The sequence below is a fragment of the Zosterops lateralis genome (assembly GCF_965231275.1).
Source record: "Zosterops lateralis genome assembly, chromosome: 5".
In the NCBI taxonomy this organism is placed as follows: Eukaryota; Metazoa; Chordata; class Aves; order Passeriformes; family Zosteropidae; genus Zosterops; species Zosterops lateralis.
Window position 1 is genome coordinate 49,230,498 of NC_139766.1, and position 27,977 is coordinate 49,258,474.

The 27,977-nt window shown below is 46.4% G+C and overlaps 1 protein-coding gene across 1 annotated transcript; it reads left to right on the forward strand.

Annotated features, from left to right (window-relative positions):
• Window positions 1–1,330: 1,330 nt before the first annotated feature.
• On the forward strand, window positions 1,331–27,388 carry CXXC4 (CXXC finger protein 4). The gene is made up of 3 exons (XM_083861086.1): window positions 1,331–2,553; window positions 3,708–4,981; window positions 22,331–27,388. Exons 2-3 carry the CDS (start codon window positions 3,899–3,901, stop codon window positions 22,373–22,375), a joined length of 1,128 nt encoding a protein of 375 aa, XP_083717212.1. The 5' UTR covers window positions 1,331–2,553; window positions 3,708–3,898; the 3' UTR covers window positions 22,376–27,388.
• The last annotated feature ends 589 nt before the right edge of the window (window positions 27,389–27,977 follow it).

A 27,977-nucleotide genomic window follows, 5' to 3' on the forward strand; every position in this document is an offset into this window, starting at 1 on the left:
AGTGTGTTTGCATGCAGTACCTGTACGTCAGTTAAGAGATGCGTTTCAATGTTGGTAGTTCGGGTGCGGGGTACGCGTGGCTTGCCCCGACAGGTGCCACGCACCTCCTGGGCTCTGGCACCTGCAAAGGGCAAATGTTGGGAAAGAACTTCTAGTGAGTGCCGAGACACTTGTTAACATCCACGGTTCAGCTGGCTCCGTTTCGCCTAAATATTGCCTGAAATCTGCAGCACCTCACGCGTCTGAAAAAAAAATAAAATTGTAGCGTGCGCGGGGGTTGGTATTCACTAGAGATCTGCGAACACTCGTGAAAAATGACCTGCTGCGTGGCCGTGCGCTGAGCGGGGCACCGGCCTGCCGCTCCAGCCCACCGGGCCGGGCCGGGGTACCGCCGCTCCTCTCCGCAAACTTCCCGGGGCACAAAGTTTGCCGGCAGTTCCCCGCCCGCCCGCGGGGAGGGTGACAGGGCGCAGCGCGGGGGGCGCGCCCTCCCCTCCCCTCCCCTCCCTTCCCCTCCCTTCCCCTCTGCGGCGCGGCGCGGCCCCGCCCCGCCGGCAGCCCCGCACCGGGCGGCCGCGGCCGCAGCGCCCCCGCCGCGGGAGGGGAGCGCAGGGGGCGGCGGCGGGGGCGGCCCCCGCTCTGCTCTGCTCTGCTCTGCTCTGCTCTGCGCTGCGCCGCGGCCCGTGCGCGCCGCTCGGCGGCGGCCCCGCCAGCGCTCGGCGGGTGTCCGCATCCCTGCGTCCTCCCGGCGCGCTCCCTCACCTCGGCGGCGATCGCCTCCCGCCCGCCCCCGCCCTCCCCTCCCCTCCCCTCCCCCGCAGCGCCACACGCACACGCACTCCCGGCGCTGTGTGTGAGGGCGGGCGCCGGGAGACGGGCGGCGAGCAGCGCGCCGGCAGAGGAGACCACCGCGCACACGCACACACACACAGACACACACACGCACACTCCCTCCCGCCCGCCCTCCCTCTGTGCCTGCTCCTTCCTCGCCCCCCGCCGCCTCCCCTGCTCCCCCCTCCTCCTCCTTTCTCTGCGACGAGCGAGAGAGGGAGAGGGGGGAAAAAAGCCACTTACAGGTATTTGTTTAGTGGATCGGCGGCTTAATTTATCCCCCCCGCCCCCCCCCCACCTTCCCCACCGCCCCTCGCAGTTTGTTTACAAGTATCAAAGTTGTAATTGAGAAGCTGCCAAGGCACATCTGGATATTTTTCTTCTTCTTCTTCTTCTTTGTGTTAGGGACTGATGTGCAACTAATTAAAGGCAGACAGGCTGGTAGCGTCTGCACACTCAAGCCCCCCCAAATACAGAGCCTGGTAAGTGACTGGTTTGCTTTCCCCCCTCATCTTTTCCCCCCTTGTTCTTCGCGGTTTTTTTTTTTTTTTCTTTCTTTCTTTCTTTCTTTTGTTTTTTGGGTTGTGTGTGTGTGTGCTTTTGGGTTTTAGTTGGGGGTGTTTTTTTATCAGGGTGGGTTATTTGTGTTGGTTTTTTTTTTTTTTTTTTTTAATTCTGTGGGTTTGTCGAGGGCTTTTTTTTCTGTTGTTCTTGTCCTCTGGGATCGTAAAAGTAGATTAATTCTAGACTTGGGCAATAAAAGGCGTCGCTATATTAATTTATTAATTAATCTGCACCCGCCCCTCCTCCTGAATGTTAAATATGACCTTTGATCTCTCTGTCTTTGGCAGAGCAGACATGCAATATTGAACATGTACGGTCACATTTAGCTTAAGCAGGGACAGAATCCCAAAGCCCGGCTAGCAATTTCTATGTATTTATTTCATTCGTGGAAAAGAGGGCGATAGTTAGAGGGGGAGGGAAATCAATAATTGCGTCTCGGGTACCCTTTTCATGCTCCGGAGATGCATCGATTAAACAATAATGACCCGCTTGGTGGGCACCATCATTTTCTCGCTGCTGGTGGCAATAAAGCCCGAGAGGGGATCGCGGGGAGAGAAAAGGTAGCCAGCGAGCAAAGGTTTTGTGGAGAGAAGCCAGTTTAATGCTGGGGGAAATAGGGCAAGAAAATGCATATGACTTCTGGCATAAAAGGCTGAACGCTAACATTTTATTCCTTACCAGATGCGTGGCTTTCGTACACATGGCTGGCAAAACTAGTTTTATTGAGTAGTTGTTATCGAGGACATGGAGCTAGGTTTTCCTTTCTGCAAATGGGAAAGGTTTTTTTTTTTCTTTTGCTGTAAGCAAATCCTTCGCATCCCTCCACAAGACGACGCTTAGCCTAGAGCTTTCCGGGGCAGCCTTTGTATTGCCACTAGACCTCTGAAGCCAACGAGAGTCTGGGTTTTTCCCTGACGTGGAAACACAGAGGTGGCTCCTGCGAGCTCGGGGTCCTTTTTTTTTTTTTTTTTTTTTTTTTTTTTTTTTTTTTTTTTTTTTTTTTTTTTTTAAATTTCCGACGGAAAGACGCCCGCCAGTCCCCAGTGCAGCCGGGGGTGAGGTTCCTCCTGTAGATTTACGCTCCCTTCATCTGGATTTGTTTACATAAAGCCCGCTTTCAGTGCACGGCGTTGGGAGAAGACGAAGTTTTTGCACTCGGTAGGTTGGGCTGCAAACGGTTCATTAATCTAATTATGATCGTAATTACCGTAATTGATAACCATTTTGAACTAAACATACCGGAGTGTGGAAACTAGACGTAGCCCCAGGAGCGCCTCACGAGTGAAGGTTTCTGATAGCCCTCCATCAGAAAAGATGCTGGAAATATCTGAACTATTCAGGTAGAGCATCTGGAAAACAAAGAGGCAGTGTTCATAAACTGAGGGCTTTTTAAGTTATGCTCATGTTTTGCTTTAGTTCGCGCAGGCTGCCACACTACACCTTCCTCATTGCCATGAACTAAAATACCCCCCTTCACCTCCACTGGGGAGAGAGGGGGCGGTGGGAAATAAAGCGGCCGCCGTGTCCTTAGCCCCCTCCTAAACTTTCGTAGCCTGAAGCAGAAAGCCATCTTTCTCCGATGAGGGCAAGTTCAGCAGGCACAGAGAGGTGCCCTCCGGAGCGTTCCCGGGCCGTGTCACAGAGGGGCTGTCCCCGCCTCGGTGTGTGTGTCCCCAGCCCTCCCTGCGCAGCCCCGGCGGCGGTGGCGGGGAATCCTCCCCGAGAGGCCGGGATAAATACTCCGTCTCTAGTACAGCTGCAGGCGCTGGGATCACAGGCTGTGAAATTGCTTAAGATTTTTTTTTTTTTTTTAACCCTATCGCCGTGCCCCCCGCGGCCTGCGGGCAGCCCCCCCGTAGCCGGAGGGGGGGCCGGGGGAGCCGGTGCCGCCGCAAGCAGCGCCCGGCGGAGCCAGCTGTGCCGGCAGGCAGCTAATGACCGCCGGGCTCAGAAGGACACCGTGGCAGCTGGCGGCTCCCTCCCCCACCTCCCTCTTTTTTCTTTTTTTTTCTAATTCCTTTTATTTATTTTCCCCCCCGCCCTTTCTCCCGGCCTTTTCATTTTTCCCGGTCCTGGTAGGTGGGCAGCTCCCAGTCCCCATGTCGTGTCCCCCGCCTCCACATTGTCCCGGGACCGAGCTTGCTGCACCCGGGCCGGCGCTTGGAGCCCTCTGCCCGCGGGCGGGGCGGCGTGTGCCCCCCAGCCGTGTGTGCTGTCCCCTCCCCTCCCCTCCCCTCCCCCGGGGTGGCCGTGGGCGGCCGTCAGCGCCCCCCGCGCGCGCACCCCCTTGGAAATGACTTTTTGTGTTTCAGCTGCGGCAGCTCCCGTGAGGATGCCGGAGGAACGGCTGCCCGGCCAAGCACCGACCGCGGGGATGCGTCCGGAGGAGGAGGAGGAGGAGGATTAAGCGACCCCCCCCCCCTCCCCCAGCCCCGTCCCTCTCCCCCCGGCCCCCGGCCCCCCCGTCCCGTCCCTTCCCGCCGCCCCCCCCGCCCCGGCCACCATGAACACCAACGTGTGCGTGGAGAGCGGCCCCAACCCCGAGGCGCCGGGGCTGCCCAAGGACAGCCACCTGCCCGAGGGGGCCCTCAACAGCCTTGTGGATTACAACTCGGAGATGGAGAGGTACCGCTCCTTCGCCACCTTCTACAAGACCAACGGCGGCGCCTTCCCCCAGGCGGCCAAGATCGCCCGCATCACCACCCCCATCTTCCCCAGCGCGGCCGCCGCCGCCGCCGCCCGCATCGGCATGTCCCCCTGGAACTGCGACACCGCCACGGCCGCCGCCGCCACCGCCATGCTCTGGGGCAGCGGCGGCGGCGGCGGCGCGGCGGGCGGCGCGAGGAAACCCTCCTCCTCCTCCTCCTCCGCCGCCGCCGCCGCCGCCTCCGCGGCCGCCGCCGCCGCCTCCTCGCTGCACGCCGGCAGGGGCGGCATGCACCACCGGAGCGACTCGCAGCGGCTGGGCAAGCCCGGCTGCCCGCCGGCCGAGCAGCCCGCCCTGCCCATGGCCAACGGCAACTTCCTCTCCACCCTCGCCCCCGAGCACTGCCGGCCGCTGGCGGGCGAGTGCATGAACAAGCTCAAGTGCGGCGCCGCCGAAGCCGAGATCATGAACCTCCCCGACCGCGTCGGCACCTTCTCGGCCATCCCGGCGCTGGGCGGCCTCTCCCTCCCCCCCGGGGTCATCGTCATGACGGCCCTGCACTCCCCCGCCGCGGCCTCGGCCGCCGTCACAGACAGCGCCTTCCAGATCGCCAACCTGGCGGACTGCCCGCAGAGCCACGCCTCGGCCTCGCCCGCCTCCGCCCTGGGCGCCGCCGCCGGCGCGGGGGGCGGCGGAGGAGGCGGCGGCGGCGGTGGCGGCGGAGGCGGAGGGGGGGCCGGCGGCACCGGCGGCGGGGCCGGGGCCGGGGCGGGGAACCCCGCCAAGAAGAAGCGGAAACGCTGCGGGGTGTGCGTGCCCTGCAAGCGGCTCATCAACTGTGGAGTCTGCAGCAGTTGCAGGAACCGCAAAACGGGACACCAGATCTGCAAATTTAGGAAATGCGAAGAGCTTAAGAAAAAACCGGGCACTTCGTTAGAGGTCAGAGGAGATGATTTCTTTTTCCCCAGCCTCCCGCCGTCCCTCCTCAACCCCCTGCCCCCGCCCCTCCAGTGCTTCTTGTCTAGCTTCAAGATGCAGCATCCCTTCTCCGAGGCCTCCTTCAGGCTCTGAGGGAGCCCCCGCCGCGGGCGCGGCTCCCCGCGGCGCAGCCCCGCCGCCCGCCCCTCTCCGCCCCGCAGGGAAGAGAAACGCCGCCTCCCGCGGCGCCCCGCCGAGCCGGGCCCCGGCCGCTGGCCCCCGGCCCCGGGCCCAGGAGGGACGGCCGGGGGGCGCCGGCCCCCGCCCCGCCAGCTCGTGGCCCTTACGGAACGAAGCTAACCTGGTTTACCTGCCGTGCTGTTTCCATAAGACTGCTGGCTCTCTGGTTCCTTTTTCTTAGTATTTTCTTTTTATTTCTCTCGTTTTCTTTTCTTTTTCTTCTTTTTTTTTTTTTTTTTTAAATTAACGGCAATCATGACGATTCGGGGCGGTTTGAAGGAACGGGGAGGTCGGAAAGGGAAAGTTTTAGCTGGACACCAGGCTCTTTGCTGTCGGAAGTTCAGGGAAAGCAATGGCAAGTTCATCTCCAGGTTGGCTGGTAGCAGTTTGTCCCATGGACAGCGGGCCGTGGAGCCCAGTAGCAGGTGAAACGCATCCAAGTGATCTCTTTGGCAATGTCTTTTGTGAAATAACCTGCTCGTGGTGTATTAAACACAATGGAAGAATAGCACAGGTATGACTGAACTGATTTCTGACTGAACTGTATGTACGGTTATTTTTACAACGTTTCCCCGGAGCTGACAATGTATTGCGTTCCCCAAAGCTGTAACAACAGGTCTTCAGAATTACTAGACGTACGAGAGACAGGCAGATCCCGTGTCGCAGACATTTCGGTTATTGTATTGGGTATGACAGACAATAGGAACCAAAATACACAACCGTGAGGAAAATGGCAATTGGATGGTATCGTTAGGGGAAGGAAATAAGTGAGAGGAAAGACTAGTAATCATACTTAATTCCTTGTCATTATTAAAATTATAGTGTTGCTGGTTCGACACACATCTCAGATACGTCTGAAGGTGTCGAGGATGATGGATTTAGTACAGAGGAGTAGCGTGTGGCGGGTGACACCAAGATTTGTAGTCACAGAAATCAGCAACTAAGTGAGAAATTGTAACTTCCCTCTGTGTGTGTGTGTGTGTGTGTGTGTGTGCGCGCCTGTGTGTGTTTGCATAGTGGTTTATTCCCTTGCTCATTGCTTGCAGGAGCTCTCTCCAGGAAGAGATGGGATGAGGGAATCCAGGGAAAAAGCAACACTTAGAGCCAATTAATTTGTTCTGTGTTAAATAAATTGAGATAATAGTGTTAGTATTGACACTGCCATGGGACAAAAGCAACATTTGGGGGTTAACTGACATTTGACTGATAGCATTAACTCTTTCCTGACCAGCCTCATCAAAACAACTAATTAATTCCTTCTTGCAAGAGTGAACTGTCCTTGCTGGAAGTTTAATTTGTAGCTCTGCATTCTTTTAACTCTTTTTTTTTTGTGAATGGTGACCCAGCATTGCTAACACAAAAACCAGGATGGACTTCCCAGGGGACAGAAACTAGACTGGGTTTTCAGCTCTTTTTTTTCCTCAATAATATGCCTTTGTTGGTTTTGTAGCAAGTTTGCAACAAGGATAGTTACAGCCTGGTCTGTTAATGCTGAGTACAGCCTAAAAGAGACTCCCTGAACCAGAGGCTTGGAGAATTCCCCCCAGAAGACCCAGCACTGAGAGTGCCTTTGTGCGCCAGGTTCCCTCATTAGGCTTGCAAACCAGGGTGCTGCTGGGATTTAATGTTTGTGATAAATGATGGGTTCTGATGGTTTATCGATTTGTTGCAGAAAGTGAGCTATCTCTGGAAGAAACAAATTTGTACATTATCAGATCTTCCTATGGGTTTGTGTGCATCTCTGAGCACATTTCCAGAACTTCCTTTCTCCTGACAAAGGTGTTCAGTAGTGTCAAAAACTTTTCAGGCGTGCTGTGAGAATGCTTCCCGTTAAAATTGTTTAACCATTGTGACTAGTAAAACCCATGGTTTAATTAGCCATTTATGTGCTCTCATAACCACCTGCCTTCACTTCTTTTCTTCATTCTCTCTTTCCCCCACTTGGTCTCTCCTGTTTGTGCTCCGTCAGATACATAAAAACAAAAGCTCCTTTGCTGCTGTACTGTGACTTGAAGGAAACAGGTTTCTCTTTCCAGCTGTGGAGATGTCAGTCAGGCATCACTTCTCTGCAGGTCATGACCCATCACAAAGTTTTGTCACAGGATGTGGCTAATTTCTTTACACAAGTGTGGTTTGTCAGTAGGAGAGGAAGAATAACTTCCTTATATCGTTGTTTTCCTTATGTCTTCTTTCTTCTTTATAAAAAATTTACATTAACTAATAAAGTGACAGAAGGGCTGCCTACAGCACAGGTTCAGCAGCAGTGCTCTGGCTGTACAGCCACCAGCTGGAAGGGTGTCAGAGGGTGACAGGGCCTCCACGAGGGTGTTGGTGTTGGGGGTGGGCAAGCAGCCTCCCTGTGGAGTGAGTGGCCGGAGGGACTCATTTGGCCTGTGCTCCCGGGGAATCCACCGCTGTGCCTGCGTGATCCCCTGGCACCTCGGTAGGCACACTCCTGTGGATATGTGTCAAGGATTGAGGGGCTCACATTCCACTACTACACACTTAGATGATTCCTGAATTGGGCTCAACAGTGGCTGCAAAGTGCAGGGGTGATTTATGGCAGGGGGTGGAACCGTGTTTAAAAACAAATGAAAAATTAGAAAAATACCAATAAACTGTAAACTGGCTGATCCCACAGAAACCATCTCTCTCTTTTTCCATTAAATATCTTCTACTGGTGCAATGAAGCCATAGGATATAATATAACTCTCAAAGATAGTACTCCATCTCAAAGATGGAGTTGAAGACAGATTCACATGAATGCTTTCCAGTTCCTGACCCTTGCATTTTTGGTGGAATGCTTCTCGCCCAGCATTTTTTTAAAAGCACTTGAATTAGTTTTTCCTACTTTTCTTGTACTGTTTTCACATTAAAAGTGTCCCAATGCTCTAGTATTTTTCATAGAATGTTATTATTACTAGGAAATTTTATGTACAGCAATAATAAATCTATAAAAATCAGACTGACGTCACATTGCACGCTGCCTACTTGTGTATGTATATTCTGTGTTCATTCAGATTTACAATCAGTTTAAAGAGACATAATCTTTATTTACCCATAGAGACTACTTATTTTCCTCTGATTGGTGTATATGTCTGTAACTTCTGCTGCAGGTTATGAAGATTAGGTGCCTGACGGTAGTTTACATCCTTCTCTCTTTTAAGTGGACCCCATTCAATGTATGAATCTCAGTTGCCCCAGTGCTCATTCTATTTAACATGACAGCAAGTTCAGGCAGAGAGGCTGACTTGCATTGGCAGGGGCTGAAGGGTCCTGCCAAATGTGAAAAATCAGCTGTTTAGGCATGCTGTCATCGTAGCAGGCACCACTTGCTCCCTTTGTAACAGCCCGGCTAATTGATATGTGTGCTATTAAAGTGAGCATTTGCATACCAACCTGATTGAGTCAATACCAGCCTCCAAATCCGAGGCACTTTGCTGAGCTGCGCTTCAAGCCAGTGGGATTTTGAGCTGGCCTTCTCCAGGGATGGGTTGTGATGATTGATTTCAGCAGGAGCGGCGTCTGATCCTGAAAGTCTTAACACCATATGGCATTGCCACGGGGGAGAGAGGCTGCGCTGGCAACCTCCGAACTTGCACTTCGTGTTGCGGTAGCGCATGCGAGCGCTGTTAAGGGAAGACTGCTGAGCTCTGTGGATAGGGGTCAATTAGTAGGGGCCTCAGAGGAAGCAATTTCCCCGCTGTCTATCTGGCTTTAAATTACATGCACAAGTTAAGCGACGGCGTGATGGAATTGAGCAGTGGTGAGGGGGAACTGTAAAGTCTGATAAGAAGCAGGCGGCTAACACGATCCAGCGGGCTAACTGGAAGGTGAAAAGAAAGACCACCTTGTAGCTCATGTTGCCGTTCATCACTAAACATCAGCAGTGCTGCTCTATGACAGGCTGTCTCCCCTGCCTGCCACTGCCTTGTAGCCCTCCATCTGGCCGAGGCTCCCTGTGTGCATGTGTTAAATGCTTTGCAAAAGGGCAAAAAAGCAGTCCTTGTTCCTGGGCATTTACAGCTGGAGCAAGAACTGCCGTCTGCCCTGAGCGCAATTTACATTGGCATTGGCTGCAAAGCCCTGATCAGATCTGAGTGCTGTTGTTTTCCCCTCTTTCCTCCTTGTTTGTGCCCCTGGTGCTCTGCCAGGGTTCTCTTGTTCTTCTGTTCCCATGCTTGAGCCTGCAGGGAGTGTTCCTCGGTGGTGGAACTGGCTGCTAGTGCCATAAGAGAGCCCTCACTGGGTGACTGTGATGCTCTTGCTTGAGGTTTCCAACATGGTGCATGATTCTGCTGTGACAGTGTGAGCAGGGAGGGGAGGAAGTGAGAAGCAGGGCAAGATGTGACCTTTATTGAACATTTTGCTATGAGGTTTTGTCACTTTCATTCAGATGCTGCATGTTTGGGATAAACATACATTCAATTATGAGTTTTCCTTTTGACCTCTGGAGGTTCTTGAGGACAATACCAGGCCTCCTACTTCCACCTCCAGCAGAGACCAGAGCAGCTACATCTTTCCTCACCAGTGCCTGATCTCTGCTGCTCATAAATCTCCTTGAAGGAAGTTGACCTTCTGCTTTAGGTTCTCATCTTGCAAGGCAGGAACGTGCTGCAGTTGCTGGGAGTCAGGGGGTAGAGGAATATGTTTGGAGCTCAGAGGAGACAAACTTTTGTTGAACTCCTTGAAGTTCTGGCAGATCACTGACTGCAAGTGATTTCCTCTGAAATGTGGTTGGATGATGCCTGATTTACCGTTTCATATGTTGCTGTTTCCCTTTCCTTGTGTGATGCTTGCAAAGCAGAGAAAGTGCCCAAACCCCATGACATTACAGTTCAGTTTAGAGTATAAATGGTTGCTTGATACACTGTGCCTACTGTTAAGGGGGGACAAAAATAAAGTTGCTCCTGCCTAAGAAAATCTCTCAGTGGTGGGATTTGGTACTGAACTCAACAGAATTTCAAGAAATTCTGCAAAACTGTAGGCCAGTCAAGGAGCTAACAGCCTCTTTCATACAAATGGCCTCTTTCATACATGCAAGCTTTCTGCTTGCATTGAAAATCACTTGCTTTAAATCTTTGAACTACGACTGTTTGCTAGTGAAATTGTCCATATGGTAAGAGAGGTTAACTGGTTGTGGTGGTTCCAAATTTTGATTGCACTGAGTAGTTCTTTGCATGGTTTTCTGAGTACTAGTATAGGTTATACACTTGGGGCATCAAGATTCTGTGCCAGACTCTGGATTTCAGTGTTGTTACTGGCTAGTCTATTTTTTTAAGCTAACATAATGAAATCTCTACGTATTGTTTAGGCTGGGCAAGCTGAATGTGTCATGAGAAAGATGATGAAGGAGGTTGGTTTGGGGTTTTTTTAGCAGTAATTAGCATAATAAGTGTCTCTTTTTTTCCTTCCCCCCAAATCATCTAGGTAACTTTGAACTAGATATTTCAGTTAGAGGCACATAAAACCATCATGACTTGGAGTCCTATGCCAGCTACAGGATGTTTGGAAAATCTTTTCCAATTCTGTGTTTGTACAAATTGTTGTAGACTATACACATCATTCCTGATTCATATAGGGAAACTTTGTTTAAGTTGGTAGATATATGAATGTCATGCTTCATATCACTGATTATGGGTAGGTAACAGCAAGGAACAGTCTCAATTTTTTGTCTGCTTGTTCATGTATGTTCATATTATCAGATTTTGGGGTCACTTTCCATGCAATTCTGTTTGCAAAATGCACACCTAACACCTTTACTGAAGTCAGGGAAGACCTTACTCACTTGGAGAATGGATTTCCAGGATGTCAGCAAGCAATCTGTTAGTACTGGTGAAAGAAAAGGAACAGAAACTTTTTTTTTTTGTTTTGTGTCAGAAAGCAGCATCCTGGTACTGCTTTTTGGGTTTTCGAAGAAAAGTGCCCCTGAGAGTTAAAAAGAAGGTTGATATTAATTTCTGTATGTTGTGTCATGGATTTATACGTGGCAGTGACTAAGAACAGGTCTTTTCCAAATATCCGAAAAAAGTTTTTTAGGATATTGTTAAAAAGGAAACTAGTAGTCTTCCAACTCTTGACATGCATATATTGTAAGGGTTAGGCTTGGTGAAATAATTCTAAGGAGGCAAACCTAGGATGTGCACCTTAAAGACTCATCAAATACAGCATAATCCTTTTGATCACTGGTTGCAATGGGAAATGTCTGCTGCTTGCATAGGGTAAAGCTTTAAGATAAGCTTTTTGGATGTACTCGGGCGAGTTGGGAGCAATAAGTAACTCGTGTCACTGTAGCCTTGGTGGCTAATAATTCCTAAGCCACCAACTATGTGCTTAAAAACTGGCAGCAGACACCATGTCTCCTGAGGAGTACCACCACCCAGGGAAGGCATTTCTCTGCTTCTGTAGTGTCTGTGGTTTTGATAGCTCACCTGCTTGGATGATTGTACTGAACCACAGTGTCTTGATGCATGTGGTTTCCTTTGACACTTTTTTTGCTCTTTGAGAGCCCTGACTGCATGTCTGCCTTCTCTCTTCTTTTGGGTACTTTTATTGTTTTCCGCAGTCATATCTTGTTCAGTCACATGCAAACACCTGTCCTGAAATCTAATTACTCTGTGGTGTAATCTGAAGTCATCCCCTATTTCAGCATCCTGTGCTTTCTGTTGTCTGTTGAGTTATGTTGCACCGTGCTTTAGATGCGACAGCCATTTAATAATATTGAAGCCTTAGCTCTGCAGGGGCTAAAAAGATCCCAGCAGGCTTGTTAACTTCTACTCTCAGACATTATGGGAAATATTTCCTCCTCCCTGGAACTCTTCGGCGTCTTCTTAATTAACACTATAAAAATCCATAGCCAGGTATGCGTGAAGCCTGTTTAATTTTTTTTGCAGTTTTCCAGAGTTTCTCTGTTCCTTCCTGTTTAACCAGACAGTGGTGCCAAGTGAGATATGAGAACATAAAAGGAATAAAGGCAGCCTGGGTCATGCCAGATATTGTGTTCTTGTCAGGCAGCATACTCATCAAGTGCCTTTCCTGTACTCACCATAGGATCTTATTTTTTCCTTGCCCTACTCAGTATTTTTCTTTATCTCAGTCTCTGAAGTGTTGGGCATTTTAAAACTTTGCACCTCTCCTTTCTCAGGACAATATTCTTTTCTGCTCCAGTCTGCTGGGGTCATGGTGTCTGTTGTACTTCTACATAAGGGCCCCACTGGCTGGTATCAGACTTCATTTGACTGGAAGTTATCTTTCTATATATTTGACTAAGAAGCTATCCATGACAGATGAGAGAGATTATTCACTGGTTTAGGAAGTGGAGAAGCAGTATTAAAATTTGAGGTGGGGAGGAGAACTTAATAAATATTGGAAAATGGTGTAAATCCAAGGGAGTTCAGAATGGATATCACTTAAGATGAGGGCAGAGGAGAAGGAAAGAAGAGCTGCAGAGTGCTCAAACAGAGGAGGATTCCAGGGTGGCTGAGCGTTGGTTATGATGTGTGAATCCTCAGTGAGGGGGTGCCTGCTCTTCCACAGGGGTGATTCAGTTACCATGGGGCAGACCGAGCACCCCATGCTCTTGTTGATATCATAAACCAGTTTCTTTAATTAATTTTTAAAAGTTCACTGGAGTTCATGGAGAGAATTTTGGATATCAGGGTGAGCATTTGGTATGGGTGGAGTCTTGTCATCCAAACAAGTTGTTCAAGGGGTAAGAAAATGATAAAGGCATACATACAGAAAAGCCAACAGATGTGAAAGAGAGAGAGACTGAAAGGAGAGGCTGAAAATTATTTCTTGCATGAGAACTTCTTGATCTTAAAGGTTTCTTTGGTGGTGTATACTGTGTCTCCTAGGAAAGCTGGAGCATGCTGACAGCATATCAGTCTGACACCATGTTAACAGAAAGAATTTGTCCGATGATCCTGAAAAAATATCCCAAAACAACAGCAGTTCAGTGACATGAGTCCTTCTGCACATCCTAACTGTGGTGGGGGATTGGAGATTGGGTGCAGCAGCCTTGGCAGTTACAGGCGTGGAAGAGAGCTGAAGGGCTCTCAGAGTCTGTGTAGGAGCTACAAGGAGGGCAGAGCAAGAGGCAGTTAAAGAGGTTTGAAACAGAAAAGGAGAGGCAAGGAATATACCTTCTTAAATATGTGATCTCCAAAGCAAGTATTAGTGAAAAAAAGGCTTTTAGTTTTAGAGTGAACGAAACAGGAGAAAAATATATTTGGAAGGGTCGTGTGACCGACATGGCAGGGGGTGAGAGAGGACTCGATGACACCATCTTAGTAATAATGTAAAACCCACTCTCTCTAAATCACCAGTTCATCTGAGCTCCAGGAGGTGGTGAAATGGTTGGCTGGTTGCTTGGAAGCTGATGTAGAGTAAATTGGAGGTCGAAGTCCAGTGGAGGTCACTGTGTCTTGAAAATTACTCAGATGTGTCTTAATTGCCATCCTTGCAAATTTCAGAAGGCATACCTGGGAAAAAATGGGATCCAAAACCATTTGCCATATATTAATGTTTCTATCACCAGTCAGGAATTGTAGTGACCCATTGTATAAGAGTTGGTGTTGCTGCTCCTCTTCCTGCATCAAGTCAGACAATGCATGGTGCTGACCTTGATGCTTGGCTACAAGAGAGCCAAACTGGCACCTGTGATGACTCTTAGGCATTGGCTGATTATACTTTCTCAGCTCAGATATGAAGTGCTGCATTTGAGTGATGTATTTCTGTATTTCTCCTTCCCTTTTTTTTTTTTTTTTTTTGCAAGCTTTGCAGAAAAAGAAACAAGCAAGCAGAGACCAAGAATTTAATGGGTATATTTTTCACTGGCTCTTTTATCAACAGCATATGAAAAATCCCAAAGGACAGAAGCAGTTAGCTAACCAATGAGGCATCATAGCTGATTTTAGGTTCCGTACAGGAGAAAAAGATACTGAAGCCCAGCAGCTCAAGGGGGAAGAGATTTAAATTTAGGTTTGGTACTGAGAAACGTGCCTCTCCTCTGCTTGGAGACCAGTCTGTAAGAGATTACTGTACCCCAGGGCAGCAGTTTGGAGGATGATAGAGATGTCAGCATGTGAGTGCAAAGACTTGTACCACTGGATGATGAACCAGCAGGGATTTCTCATTAATGGAATGAATGTTAACAAGAAAAATTCTGTTTTGTGAGCTGGTGTGTGTGGGAAGGATAAATGATAGGGGCTGATGGATGGTCTTCACAGAGATTTGATTAGGGAGAAGGTGAATGGCAGTGTGTGTGAGAGAGTGGGAGAGGTATATACAGGTGGTACATCCATTGCAGTAGGCAGGCACATTTCTAGTTGATAATGTCTGACAGAGAAGTCAGCAGAAGTAACCAGACAGTTCCTAGGCAAAAGCAGAAGCTGAGCACTGGTGTGGATATTTCATTTTTAGTGTCTTGTGCATTGTAGGGTCCTGGGTTTTATGTTGCACAGTGGTAACAAACCTGTATCCAAGAATTTCTCTATAAAACTTTTGTCAGTAACGGAGCTTTCTGCTTTCTGCTAATAAAACATTTGACTATTGATATTAATTCCCACAGTCAGTGTGGGAGCATTGAATGACACCTTTTTTGACCTGCTTAGCATCATTTTTGGCTCTGAAGTAACACTCCTAAAGCTTTTATGAGCTCTTCCCAGTTCCTGAAAAAGCAGGAGTTAAGCCAGACCTACCGGTTGAGAGGCCAGGCAGGCAGAACCAACAGAAACAATCCCTCATCATGCCTGAGGCCTTCATATGCTGCTGGAATGCAAATAATAAATGAAAAAAAGCAAAATAGTAACATAAGCTGAGTAGGCACTCCAGCAGACTTAGCAGCTCCACCCTTAGGTACAGGGGTAGCTGAAAAATGAAGGCACTGTATGAACTGCTCGAGAGAGATGTAGAAATAGGGAAAGAAACGTGAATCCCTTTGACAGTGAGATGTGGGAGACCCCTAACCCGAAAAGCCAAACCTCTGGTATCTTTCCTGCTGCCTTTGCCAGGAAGGCATTAGGAGCCCCGGCTGAGGCCGGAGTGTGGCCAGCTGGAGCTGAGGGCAGGGTGGCAGATGGCAGGAGGAGTTCCCATCGCTGCCAGCCCCGCCCGCGGGATGCCAGGCACGGGGAGGCCGGCGGCCAAACCGCGCTCCCCTCGGGAGCGAGCGAGACGGCAGAGGTGGAGACTTGGCTCCGTCCCTCGGCTCGCCGGCCAAAAGGGCAGCACTGGCACAAGGAAGGGAGTGTGCTGGAAGTCATCCACAGCCAGCTACTCCCAGCCTGGGAGGGGATGGGCAGAAGAGATGTGCTCCTTTCCAGGGCTCTGCCTGCATCCGTGCGCCGGTACCTTCTGCACGCCGCTGCAGTGCTTTGGGGACTCGAGCTGACCCTGGGGGTGTCGAGGCCGATGGTGGAGCATGTGAGCTGCTCTCCTTAGAGCTGAAGGTGATGCTCACCGGCACAGAGAGGGGCTCCAGGGGCTCCGTCACTAACATTTACTGGGACTGAGCTGCTTTTTCTTTGACAGCATTAGCCTGGATTCCTTACGATTTCTCATCTCTAGTTGCCGTCTGTTTTCCCCAATGGCATTAAGCATTTTTTCAGATCAAGATCCCATTCCCCCAAATTTGATCTCATCTATATAGTGAAAAAAAAGTTAATATATAAAATAAACTGTGGTGTGCAGTGAATGTAAATGAGGAATACCTTTGCTCCTTTTTTCTCCCGTAGAGAAACACATTACTTTTCTGACTAATCCTATTGATTTGGCTGGGGAGCTATGGCCTGCTGCTGATGTCAAGTCCAAGTGGCAGGATCCGGCTGTACAGTGGCAGGTCTCCGTGGCCGCTGGCTCAAATCCTTTATTCCCCAGATGACTCCACTGAAATCTCCTGAGGTTACTTCTGAGCTATTTGAGAAGAGCTGGATTTTCAAACCATGACCCTGACGTAGGAGTACATTTTTAAAATTTCTACTTGCAATGTCCTGTGGAAAAGGTTTACTTTTCACTCGGTGGAGCTGGCGGCAGAGAAAGTCAAATGAGTTTTCCTAATCTGGTATGTTCTAAATCTGGTTTGTCTCAAATACAGCCTGAGAGATATGCAGTGCAAGTGGAAAAATAACTGCCAGCACGCAGATGCGTGTCCTCTTGGAGCAAATAAAGCTGACTTTTAAAATAAATGTTAAATCTCATCCTTGGTATGAAAGGAGACAGGCCTGTAGCTCAGGTATGGGGAGAGATATTTTAAGGTGGGCTGTGGAAGAAAGCTCACCACCAAGCTTTCTGACCCAGCCTACACGTCCCTTTTTATCTGCTAAGTCCAATAATAAGCTTGTTATTAGAGGACATCTGTTACTGCCTGATAACATGTACAGCTAGCGGGAGCACAGTGTTGGTGGGCAGCCAGGGATTTTGGCAGCTGTGGGGAGCAGCAGCTTCGTGGACTGTTTCACACCTCATCCAGAGCTGGGGCAGCACATCCCTCCCATGGGCCTGCGGCTGGGTGGGAGGATGCCAGGAGTTTGAGGCAAGGGCTGTTCCTACACAGAACTCCCCTGTACCAGCTGGTGTGCACATGTGCCAAAGCCTCATCCCCTCATCCTCCTGCAGCCACAGCTGGCCCCCTCGGTGCCGGGTCAGCATGGTGGGTCTTCTGGCATTTCTCCAGGACAGGCAGTGGAGCGGCTGGGAGAAATGTGCCACACGCTGGGTTCTGCCTTTTCCTTCTGCATTTCCTGGGGATGCAGTTCACACACTAGTTTCTTGCCCTCAAGCCTCCTTGCCTGAAGAAAAACATTCAAGGAGACTGTGTGAGCTGAATCTGAGCATCATGAGGTTTTCCCCAAAGTCATTGCTGTAGGTAATGTATATTTATGAGTGAAACTAAGTGGGCTGCAGATAGTTTGAAAGGCTGCTTTCCTCTCAGGGTGGCTTAGCATTTAGGCAAGTAAGGAGTGGAGATGTTGTCCAGATTGCATCTGCCAGTGGCAGAGCAGGCTAGTGCAGGACAGATGGCATATTCCACCTGCCTTCTTATGTGTCAGGAGATGCTGATGCTCTGTGGTTCAAGAGATGGTTTTCCTTCCAGTGTCTAGAAGGAGACTACAAGAAAATTGGAGAGGGACTTTCTACAGGGGCATGTAGTAGTAGGAAAAGGAGAAATGGCTTTAGATTGAAAGAAGGTAGGTTTTGATTACATAATAGGAAGAAGTACCTTATGGTGAGGGTGGTGAGGCACTGGAACAGGCTGTCCAGAGAAGCTGTGGATGCCTTATCCCTGGCAGTGTTCAAAGCCAAGTTGGATGGGGATCTGAGCAACCTGGTGTAGCGTGTGGTGTCCCTGCCCATGGCAGGTGACTTGGAGGTGATCTATAAGGGCTTTTCCAATCCAAACCATTCTATGATCTTAGAGTGCTCTGCAGGTCATGAGACAATATCCCTCTGCTGGGCTTTAGGCCATCACAGGGTGACCCAGCTCCATTCCAGCAATGAGACTGTGCCAGTACCACCATGTGTGCCCTGAGCCTGGCTCTTGTCTGGGAAAGGGTCTTTTGAGAGAGGGAAATGGGGGATGGAAAGTGAGTTTTGAATTTGCACCAGAGTCTGCACTGTATGAGCAATGCTGATGTAATTTCCAGGGTGACTGTTGGACACCTGAATTAGCTTGTGGCACTAGCAATATAAGGTGTGACATGAAGTAAAGACCAGTTTGCTTTCCTGCTGGCAGTCATGTGGGCTCTGTGAGACTGATGAGGTGCATAGCCTGCATTCACATATGTAAGGAAAGCATACGGGCACTGGTGTATGACCAGTGGTAGTCAGTGTTTGCTGGGCTGCTGATTGATTCAAATTGCATTTCATGCAGGGGCCAGGACTTTACAGGTGAATCGTTTTGGCCACCACAGAGCACCAGATTTCTCTATATCTGATCACATATCTATTTCTTGATATAGATATATTGAGATATACATAGACATGTATGTGTATGTGTATGTGAATGTAAACTTACCAGGCCAAACTTTTCCTCTTATGCAAGGCATTTCAAGAAGGGATTGCTCATGGTGGGTTATCTGCAGTTCTTGGTAAGCTCAATTTTCCCTGTGTTGCTAGCAGCAGTCCCACTGCTTTGGGAAAACCACCAGTTTAATTTAATTTACCATGTGAACTTGAGATTCATTAATGTGCTGTCTATTTCTGTGGCTGTGTAGATCTCTGTTAAGACCACCAGGTAGCCCATATTTTGTTGGATATACCTCAGTTGCCATATTCTTCCCAAAGAGCCTCTGTTGAGCTGGATTGTTTCCAGGGCTCCTCAAAAGAAATGAGGAGTGCCACATCTGGCTGATAATTTGCTGTAGCCAACATGTGAATTTACTTCAATGAGCAGGATTTTTGCTCATGGATCAAACATCAAAGGATTCTTACATAACGCAACATCTTTTAACATTGGTAAAGTATTAGGTCATAGTGCTCTGATATATTATTCTATTTTATTTCTGAATGTGGTTCACCTCAACTCAGATGATCCCCTAGCCTTGCAGAAAATAGTATCCAAGTAATACAGGTGACTTATAGTGAGTCTTGGTTGAGTAGCTCTGAATTTTTCCTGCACCCTAAGCAGCAGCAGCATCCCAAGCAGGTGCAGCCAACTTTCCTGATTCCTTGTCTCTGTATCACATCTTTCAGGCGGCTATGAGACTCAGAGAGCCAGGAGAGAGGATTCTTTGGCAGGTGTGGTAGGCTTGAGCTCACCAAGGGCTGGACTGGGCAAGCAGGCATGTCTTGGATGAGCAAATCCCACTGTCCGGCATCCCATGCCTTGCTCTGTCAGTCGGTCACGCAAGAGGGCAGTGGGAGGCATCATTCTTTAATGACTACTTTTGCTGTGAAAATGCAAGTGTTGAAACAGACTTTGGTGAGGAATTTACAGCTCCTGCCAGCGTGCCATTTCCATGTGTTGCGTATAGCAAGGATCTGCTTTTACATTTCCTGTGGGGCTTCCAGGTCAGATGGTAGGTATGATTTTTCTGCTTAATTGTGGAGATTTTCTGTTGGTTTCTGTTGCCTACTTTTTACCTCCTCCTCCAAAAATGTAGCATGCTTGGTTCCCTATATGAAGCTCATTTTTCTAGGCAATAATTAGATTTTCAGATTTCAAATATTCAAGCTACTTCTTCTACAGTGAAACCTAGCACATAGGGAGCAGAATAGAAAGTTTGAAAGTGTGGAGGACATTTCATCCTGGGTTTATGTAGGGATAAATCCTCTCCAGTGCCATGCTTTATGGCATTACCTGCTTGGAGAAGCCAGTGCTGCAGGTTTCTGAGCATTCTCCTGAGAGCAAGCCTGCCATTTGTCAGCATTTGCACCGGCACAGGCAGTGAAGGCTTTTACAGCAAAACAGCACTGATCAGCTCTGGTTCTGCTCCTCACCACCCCTCCCTAGGCTTCCAGGGGGATCTGTCTTTCCTGTCACTCAGGATAACGATTCCCCACCGGCAGCACAGAGATCCAGAAATGCACTGTAATCTTGCCAAGAATTTGATTCCCCATCTGGGACTGCTGGATTTATACAGCCAAGCAGTAGATGGTCATTGCACTTAAAATTGTGTGTTGGTGTGCTGAACCTCTAAATGGGCTAAAGCATCTCTCTTTGTTTGGAAATAACCTTGATTCTTGGAGTGGTGAAATTTGTGGATTTCACTGCATATACTGGCTTAGATTTAACTTGATCTAGCTATTCAGTTTTAAAAGATTTTTTTTTCTTTAGGGGTGGATTAATAAATTATTCCCAAATTGGTAGTTAGCACAATGGATATTTAATTGTAAATGTATATCTTTAATTAGAACTTGATACATGGATGCAAAAATTCCTTATCTTGCAGTTTTTCAAAAGCACACATATTAAACCTCAGCCTTGCCCTTCAAAAATACTATTCTGTGTATTTAAAGGTCTGGATGACCTTTTAATCAGACGTTACACCTTTACTTCCAGCTGATATGACAACGTCTGACAGTAACTCAACCTGATGCGGCAAGAAAATAAATAAAACCGTCTCAGTCACTACATCTTTAAATCTCTCTGTCTAGCTGTGGTTTTGTATTCAGGCAGAATATTACATTTAGTTTTCAAGTGAAGACAATGTATTGAGTTTAATATGTTTGCATGTTTGACTGTTCTTTTGAGGTCAATTTAGTCATACGATTGTTTCCTGCCACTCCAAACTCCAGTCTCTTCTGCAGGCAAGCTCTTCATACATTATAAATCTGTAAACCTCACTCTCAGCAGCCATCTTACAGCCCACACAGACCGGTGTCGATGGTCTAGAAATTGCATTAGCTCTCCTGGGCGCACCTGGGTGAGAGGGCTGCCGTGCTGTGTCACTACTTGTGCTCGTGCTCACCTCACATAAACAGGCAGAATGGAGACTGCTAAAGATGGATATGTGCAATTCCTGCTTTAGTATCACCAACACAGAGAACTCCCACTAGTCAGAGTGATTGTATTCAACACACCAGCTCATTGTCCTTGGGAGTTAATTTTTGGATGATTTATTAAAGTGTAACATTTGTGGAGGGGGAGTGGATATTGAATTGACAACAGGTCAGAGTTCTGATAATGCAGCAGAATTATTTTGATCTCTGGTATTTCCAAGTGCAGAAGCAATAAACATAATATCAGCTCCCCTTTCGTATGGCTTTTACAAAAAGAGAAGCTGTGTACTGCTTGAGATTGTTTATCACAAAATGGGCTAATTATTCAATAAAAAATATATGCCATACTAATGAGCAGTTCCCTGGAATTCAGAAAGTAATGTTCTGATACCAAGTACAATGCATGTATTACACTGCAGGGTCCATGGTTTGTTGGGTTTTTGTGGAAAAACTAGGAAATCATTAAAAAGGTCTTCCCTGAAACACAAATGAAAGAATTCTTTCAAAGCGAGACATGGTACTTAAATGTGGCATCAGCAACATCCATGAGAACTTCTTTGTTACAAATATTTATTTATTCCAGAGTTTTGCTTTTAGGAGAATTTTTTTCAGATATAACTCTACTGTTTTTTGGTTGGTTCTTAATGAAACTAGTATTTGTGAGCTGGGACATACTGAAAGTGTCATGTTAGGGCTCACTGTCCCCTCCTTGGACAGTGCCGTAATTAATTCTGGACGGGAGCCATGTGGGTCGAGATGCATGAGTTCAAGGGTGTTTCCATCATCTTTTGACTGAAGGAAATTGAGGACAAGAAGTCCTAAGAGAAATTTACCACACAGCCTTTGCAGGCGCAGCTCCTTCAGCCTCTCATGTAGGTTGTACTTTAAATATGTGAAGGGAATTTGCTGCTACTCAAATGTATATGAAGGCACCTGGATGCAAACGGATATCATTTTCAGGGTGCAGCAGGTAGGGGAAGGAGGGGGGTAGTAACTCTGTTTACAGAGGACTGTCTCTGTGTAAGCCAAGGTCCTGCATGTGTGTGAAAGAAAGGACAGGGGCAGTTTGGCAGCACCCCTAAGTCAGCGGGGTGAATCCCTCACTGGAATGAACTCATCCATGTATTTTCAGTTCTTTCTGCATTGCTACCTAAATGTGGAACAAGGTTAAGTTTGAAAATGCCAGCCTCTCCTCCTAAGGTGTCTGAAGACACAGCACGCTTCCTGAGTGACCGAGCAGTGCCTTTGCCACTCCCCTGTCATGAGCATGGTCTTACCAAAGTGTCTGTTTAACCCACAAACCCACCACGCTGTAATTGCGTGCCCAGTATGATGGGTCAAGGCAGAAACCATTGTACAACCATGTGGTTATTCTAAAAGCACTGTCTGTTTTCCAGATATTTTTTTTTTCTAGCAATGTTTACATTTTCATGACTACCTTGTTAACAAACTAAGGAGAAGACAGCATGTTAGGTGTGTTACATATTGAGTACAATGTATGGCATGTGATCCTAAAATGGTGTGTGTTTGGAGAAGGATGTTTTTATTAATTGTCAAGCAGTGGAAGGCATCGTGTTGTTCCTAGATAACTGAAAGTATGCCTAAAATGTAAAGGAAAAGAACAACTAGAACTCAAGAATGCAAATGCCACAAAAGAAAGCTTAACTTGTTTTCTTGCTTTTTTTTTAGAGAACACCTGTTCCCAGCGCTGAAGCATTCCGATGGTTCTTTTAAGCAGTAGTGTATCTTATTTTCGAGGCAGTCCGAAGTGAATGGCAAGCTAAAGCCTTGTTTTAAGAAACTGCTTAGTCCACCATTGAAGAATATACTCAGATACTATTTTCATTTCTGTATAGGGGTTTCCTCAAAAGCAAAAGACAAAAATCTGTGAGCCTGGGGAATTGGCCAGCTTCTTCACATTCAGTACACCAATTCTTTCTTTGATGTAACTTAGCTATACTAGTGAAGTTGTTGTCTATTTTTAAAGTGGCTGTAAAAAAAAAAAAAGTTTGGGTAAACCCCTGCTATAAAGTCATGTATCTTTGAAAAGTAACATATCTATACTTCATTTTCAAATATATGTGTTTCAGTACTGTAAACTGTACAGATAGCCGCTTGTATTTTGTGTGTTTAGACACAAGGAGACAATCATGTCTGAGCATCAATGGAGATATACGGTTTGTACACAACAGTGTGGTTCTGCGAATTAAATCCGGAGCAATAAATTCTAGCTTTAACTATTATTTTGCTAGTTGTTTAGCAGCAGCAGCAACAGCAGCACTGTTTTACCATGCATCCTTCCATAGAGACTTGATGCCAAGTTTTCCAAGATAAAAAGATCATGACACATCTAGCAATTACCTTCTGTTGTGTTGTTGTGAGAGGGGAAGACGTAACACTTAAAATTAATCTTTCAAGCACTATATTAGAATAGTGGTTTATGCACTTGCATTGCTTCCAAAGGAGCTTTACAGAGGGGTATCTCTCCAAAAATGCTGTCTAATGCCTGACTTGTTTTTCACTGTGCTCTGAGCTGGAGTGCCCAGCATAGGCAGATGTGCAAAAACTAGTCATCCAAATAAAGATTGTTCTAGGATGCAAAACAGAGTATGAGACTTTAGGAAAAATGATGACTCAGCTTCACCTACAAGATCTTATGTAACATTTTTCAGTCAATGGAGTAAATATTTTATAAAGTAGAATGCCGTATTTTTGGTTCAGGTGGAGCTCTTCACAGTTAAGGGAGTTTTGACAGTTGGACTGCTTTGGGTCTCAATTGCACTTGTGCTCATTTGAGAGCCTGGATATTTTTGTGGTATAAAAATGATTTTTTTTTAATGCTTTTTAAAAAAGACCACTTCTTCCCACACGTTTCTTGGTCCACTGATCTCGGCTTTGCTGAATGACTGGTCCCTTAGGCCCCACAAAAATGTTTTGCTGTTCTTCTTCCTGTGCCAGCTGTATGGAAGAAATGTCTACTCCGTGGAAAGGCAAGCACACAGAGGGATATAGCTGACATGCCATAAAAAATATGGAGGATTCTTTACTTAGGGATACTTACTATTAGTTGATCATCACTTTTTATTGCTTGGCTTTGTCATAACACTCACGAGTGAGAAGGCCATGCCACCAAAGGAAGTGAATGCTGTTGTGCCATGTATTTGATAGATTTATAATTTTATACAAGATCAGCCTACCAGTGGTTTCACAGACAATGTGCTGGACATGGAAATAACCAGTTAATATTGCACAGCACATGCAAATCTCCTACTGTTTCAGCACTTTCTCCAGTTTTTGCTAAGTACTTCAGCCTTTGGGTCACACTTACTTGGTGAAGCATGAGGGGTGGGTTGGGAATGCTCCAGTGTGGGATCTGTGCAGGTGGGGAAGATGCCGGCTTTGGCAAATGAGGGCAGGCAGGAGCTGAGAACAGCCCATAAAGTGAAGACCAAGGGATGGAGGAGGAGAAACCTCCTGAGGTCACATGTGTGTGTCAGCAGGACCGGGCAGAGCGTGGGTGACCCAGGGTAACTGGAGGGCACAGTTGGGCTGGGCTTACACCTGCATCCTCAACTTAGGGTCAGTGCACGTGTCTGTGTCCTTGCGTCGTATGATGTCACATACATGGCTTCAGAGGTGGAATGTCACGCTTAAAATGCTTCTGTCATGGTGCCCCTCTTACAGTTTGTGAGATCCTCAGTTGAATACTCATCCAATGCCCATTCAATGAGCTTTGTGTCTGTTTCTATGGCAGCCGTGTATGGATTTTTTTTTTTGTGTGTGTTAGAGACTTTTTGGTTAGGGGCCTCTGTTACTGATCACTAGAGCAATACAAGCTCTGCAAGGTCTTCTCTACCAAAGTGCTGATTGATTTACAAACTAAAGCCTTATTTGCACATCTGGCTGGTAAGCTTGCCTTGCTCTTTGGAAAACTCTCATTGCCCTTACAGAAGCAGAGGCAAAATTAAGTTCAGGCTACATTAGGTGTACGAAGGTACCCATAGCAATGTACTTACTGTCTAATACCCTAATGTTGCATGTCTTTTTGTAGTTCCTTTTTTTGTTTTGTTGTTTTGTTTTAAAGAACTGATGGATCTGTATATTGTAATTGTGGTGTTTTACATGTCAATTCAAAATTGTTAAACACACAAACAAGCATACCTGTTAATTACTGAAAATGAACAAGAGGTGATTTTTCTTTGATTTACCCATATGGTTTTTGTTTCGGATGTTGTTCCTTTGCACCATCAGGTTTTTAGATTCTGCTGAAACAGTATTTATATGATGTAGTGCACATAGAGCATTTTAATTAGTGATGTTTGAAGAAGGAAATCCATTTTCTGGCCTGTCTTCCCCACTGCCCTCCCCACCCCATCCCATTTATATACATATTTGTCAATCGGATTATTGTCAAGTTCTAATTACCAAATTTGTGCTTTTCACAAGGTCCAATACCATTTTCCAGTGAGAAAATTTGTATTCTTCACCATTCTCCATTCTCACAGTGAAAAGTAAAAAAATAAAAAAGGAATGGGTGAAAAAAAAAAGCAGAATTCTTTCTGTCTTCTAGGTGTGAGCACTAAGCCTAGTGGAAGCATTTTTGGCATACCCCAGATAAACTTATGAAAAATGGTAAGCTTGAAAGGGAAGCACACGTACCCATTCTGTCAATTAATAACAGACCCTCCCTATGAGGGAAAATACTCCCTTTTGTACAGACCCCCTAGTATGTAAGTCCTACAATTAATGTTGAAGAATGTAAAGTCTTTAAATGGGCTATATCTGTAATCAAATAATGAAGAAAGAAAGTAGTTAAATGAACATACCATTCAGGGTCGAATGCATTCAGCAAAAAGCAGTAGTGGGTCTTTGATCATGGTTAGATGCATAGTGATATCAAACAGTGGGTTCTCATGTAACAGCTAAATGTTTCAGATTTTGTTTTTATTAAATTTGGCAGTTTCACGCTGAGCTCTACTGTATTCTTAGTGAACAAAAGACAGCTCCTATGTTAGAAAGTACTCCATTTTCACAATTGCAGGGAACTAGGAGGGTATTTTCAGAAACATGGGCCACAGAAATGTACTCCTTTCACAGTGTTCTCCTATTTCTGAACTGTGCAGTTATCTATTAAATTTTCTAATAGATATTTGTGTAAGGTGTATGTATGCTTGTGCAATTATGGAAAAAAACAGTTTTGGAAAACAGTGTATTTATGAAAAAATAATCACTTATGGGGCATGTACAAAACTGTATAAAAACATTCAATTTGCCCAGTAAAGTTGTTTTTGTGATATTTCTGTGTTGTTGAATAAAGGACTTTAGTATTCAAAATATCTCTCTTTTTCCATAAACAGGTCCTGTTTGTGGGATCTTAAACAAAGAAAACCTCTTTTACAAAAGAACCCCCAAAATGAGTGAGAAGGTCCAAATGCTGACCTCAGTCTTGCATATGGGAATGAATGCTTATGAAGGGATGGTGCAATAGCCACAGAGCTTATTCCTTCTCAATTGGCAATTGATGGAAACCCCATAAGTTGTATAACTAAAGGTAGCATTGTACTCTGGATTTTTTAAAATAGCAGGAAAAAATACTGTCTTTTTTTTGACTAGGAATGTTAACTTTGAGATTTTTGGGGCTATGAAAGGTTAGTGAAGTAGGAGCAAGACTGATTACAGAAAAGCCTTAAACCCATTAGTGCAGACCTGTGTTGTATAAAAAGAGTGGACTAGTGAGGGTGATGTGATAAATTAGCAGTTAGCTTTGTATGAAGAAGCATGCAAAGGTGAAAGTCTCATCCGTAGCTCTTGCAACTTGCAATAGTCCTGAGGATAGATCATCCCATTGCTGTTGAAGTACTTGGAATTACAAATACGGTTTGTGAGAGAATGACAACGTTACCTTTCTTTCTGTTTTACTGCTTCTCAGTTCAAAGTTCATCTCTCTACCTGTGTCAAAAACTATACGTAGCTAAGGAAATGTTTTCCTCCTGACATTTTGTTTCCCCATACTACTTGCTGGCATTGAAGCAACTTCAGATACGTGGGAAAGTTCATGACAAGCACATCATCCCATTTCGGTGAAATTTGGAACGTCATTTTTCTGCGAATATTCCTTTAATCAACAGAAGGTCTGCTCTTAGGTGCCAAAACAGAATTTTGAACAAGTTTGAAAAATGAGGTAGGTCCTTAGTCTGTGAGATGCCTTCAATGCCAGCTGATTTTCCAGGGGGAGCCTTGGTGTATCCTTTTGTTTTTTAAAGAAAGCAACAAAAGTAAAAGGAACAGAAGTGGATTTTCCACTGATCCTGTCTGCTCTCATCGAAATCCGTAAGGATATATGTTCTTGGGAGACATAGACTGCTCATTAGACAAGAGTGAATCTTGAGGTCTGTTTGAAGAGGAGGAAAAGGGCTGCTAGGTTGCTCAGGCATACTCAGTGATCTCTCTGGATTAAATATAGAATTCACAGGGAGGAAATACACTCATTTCATGAGACGGTCGATTTGGAGGCAGGAAGAGGTCTCTGAGTTCCTATTCTTTTAATGCTTTCTCTTTCAACATTTTTCCCCTCAAGTATTGTTTTATACTGGTCTGAAGAAAAAATGTCCCTCAGCTCCAAAGAAGTACTCGCCCCAGATATGAACCTTGCAGTTTAAAACTACCTCTAGGTTTTATAGCTTTTATTTTTTCATTAAAAAAAACCCCAGAAACAAAACCAAAAAAACAAGCAACTAAAAATAAAAACCTAGTCATGAAGCAGGTAATTCTTCAAAGCCAAAACTGACTAACATAGTACTGAGCCAAGTAAAGGAAGGAAAATACCCTTTTGTGTGAAAACTTAATTCTTCTAGGCTGTGCTGGGCTCAGTTCAGTTTTGCCACTAGCCATGCCAATGCTCTTCTTTATATTTCGAAGGAACAAGTCTGAAATTATGAACAGTCGAGTGATACAGGGCAGTGTGCCTTCTGGGAGGCTCCAATCTGCCCCACGTTCCCATGGGCTTTACCAGATAGCTTGTGGAGTTGGAAGATATTATATAGGTGGCTTAGTTTTAAGTTTGATCTTACTTCACTGTGAGGATCTACTCAGTTACCAGCGTGCACTGAGCATGGATAGATGGCCCCCAAATCTATAAAGGAGCACAATTCTTCTTCTCAGTAATAACTGCAGAACATACAATGATGTTTGAAACCACTGTATCTATCTGAGGAAAGAAAGATTAAGTGCTGCAGGATCTACTCCCCCTGTAGGTTTGTCTTGGTTTGCTGTTTGGTTTTTAGGGTGGACGTGCTTGGCTGGGTCACTGGGTGTTTCAGCAGAGGAGTTTTGCCCA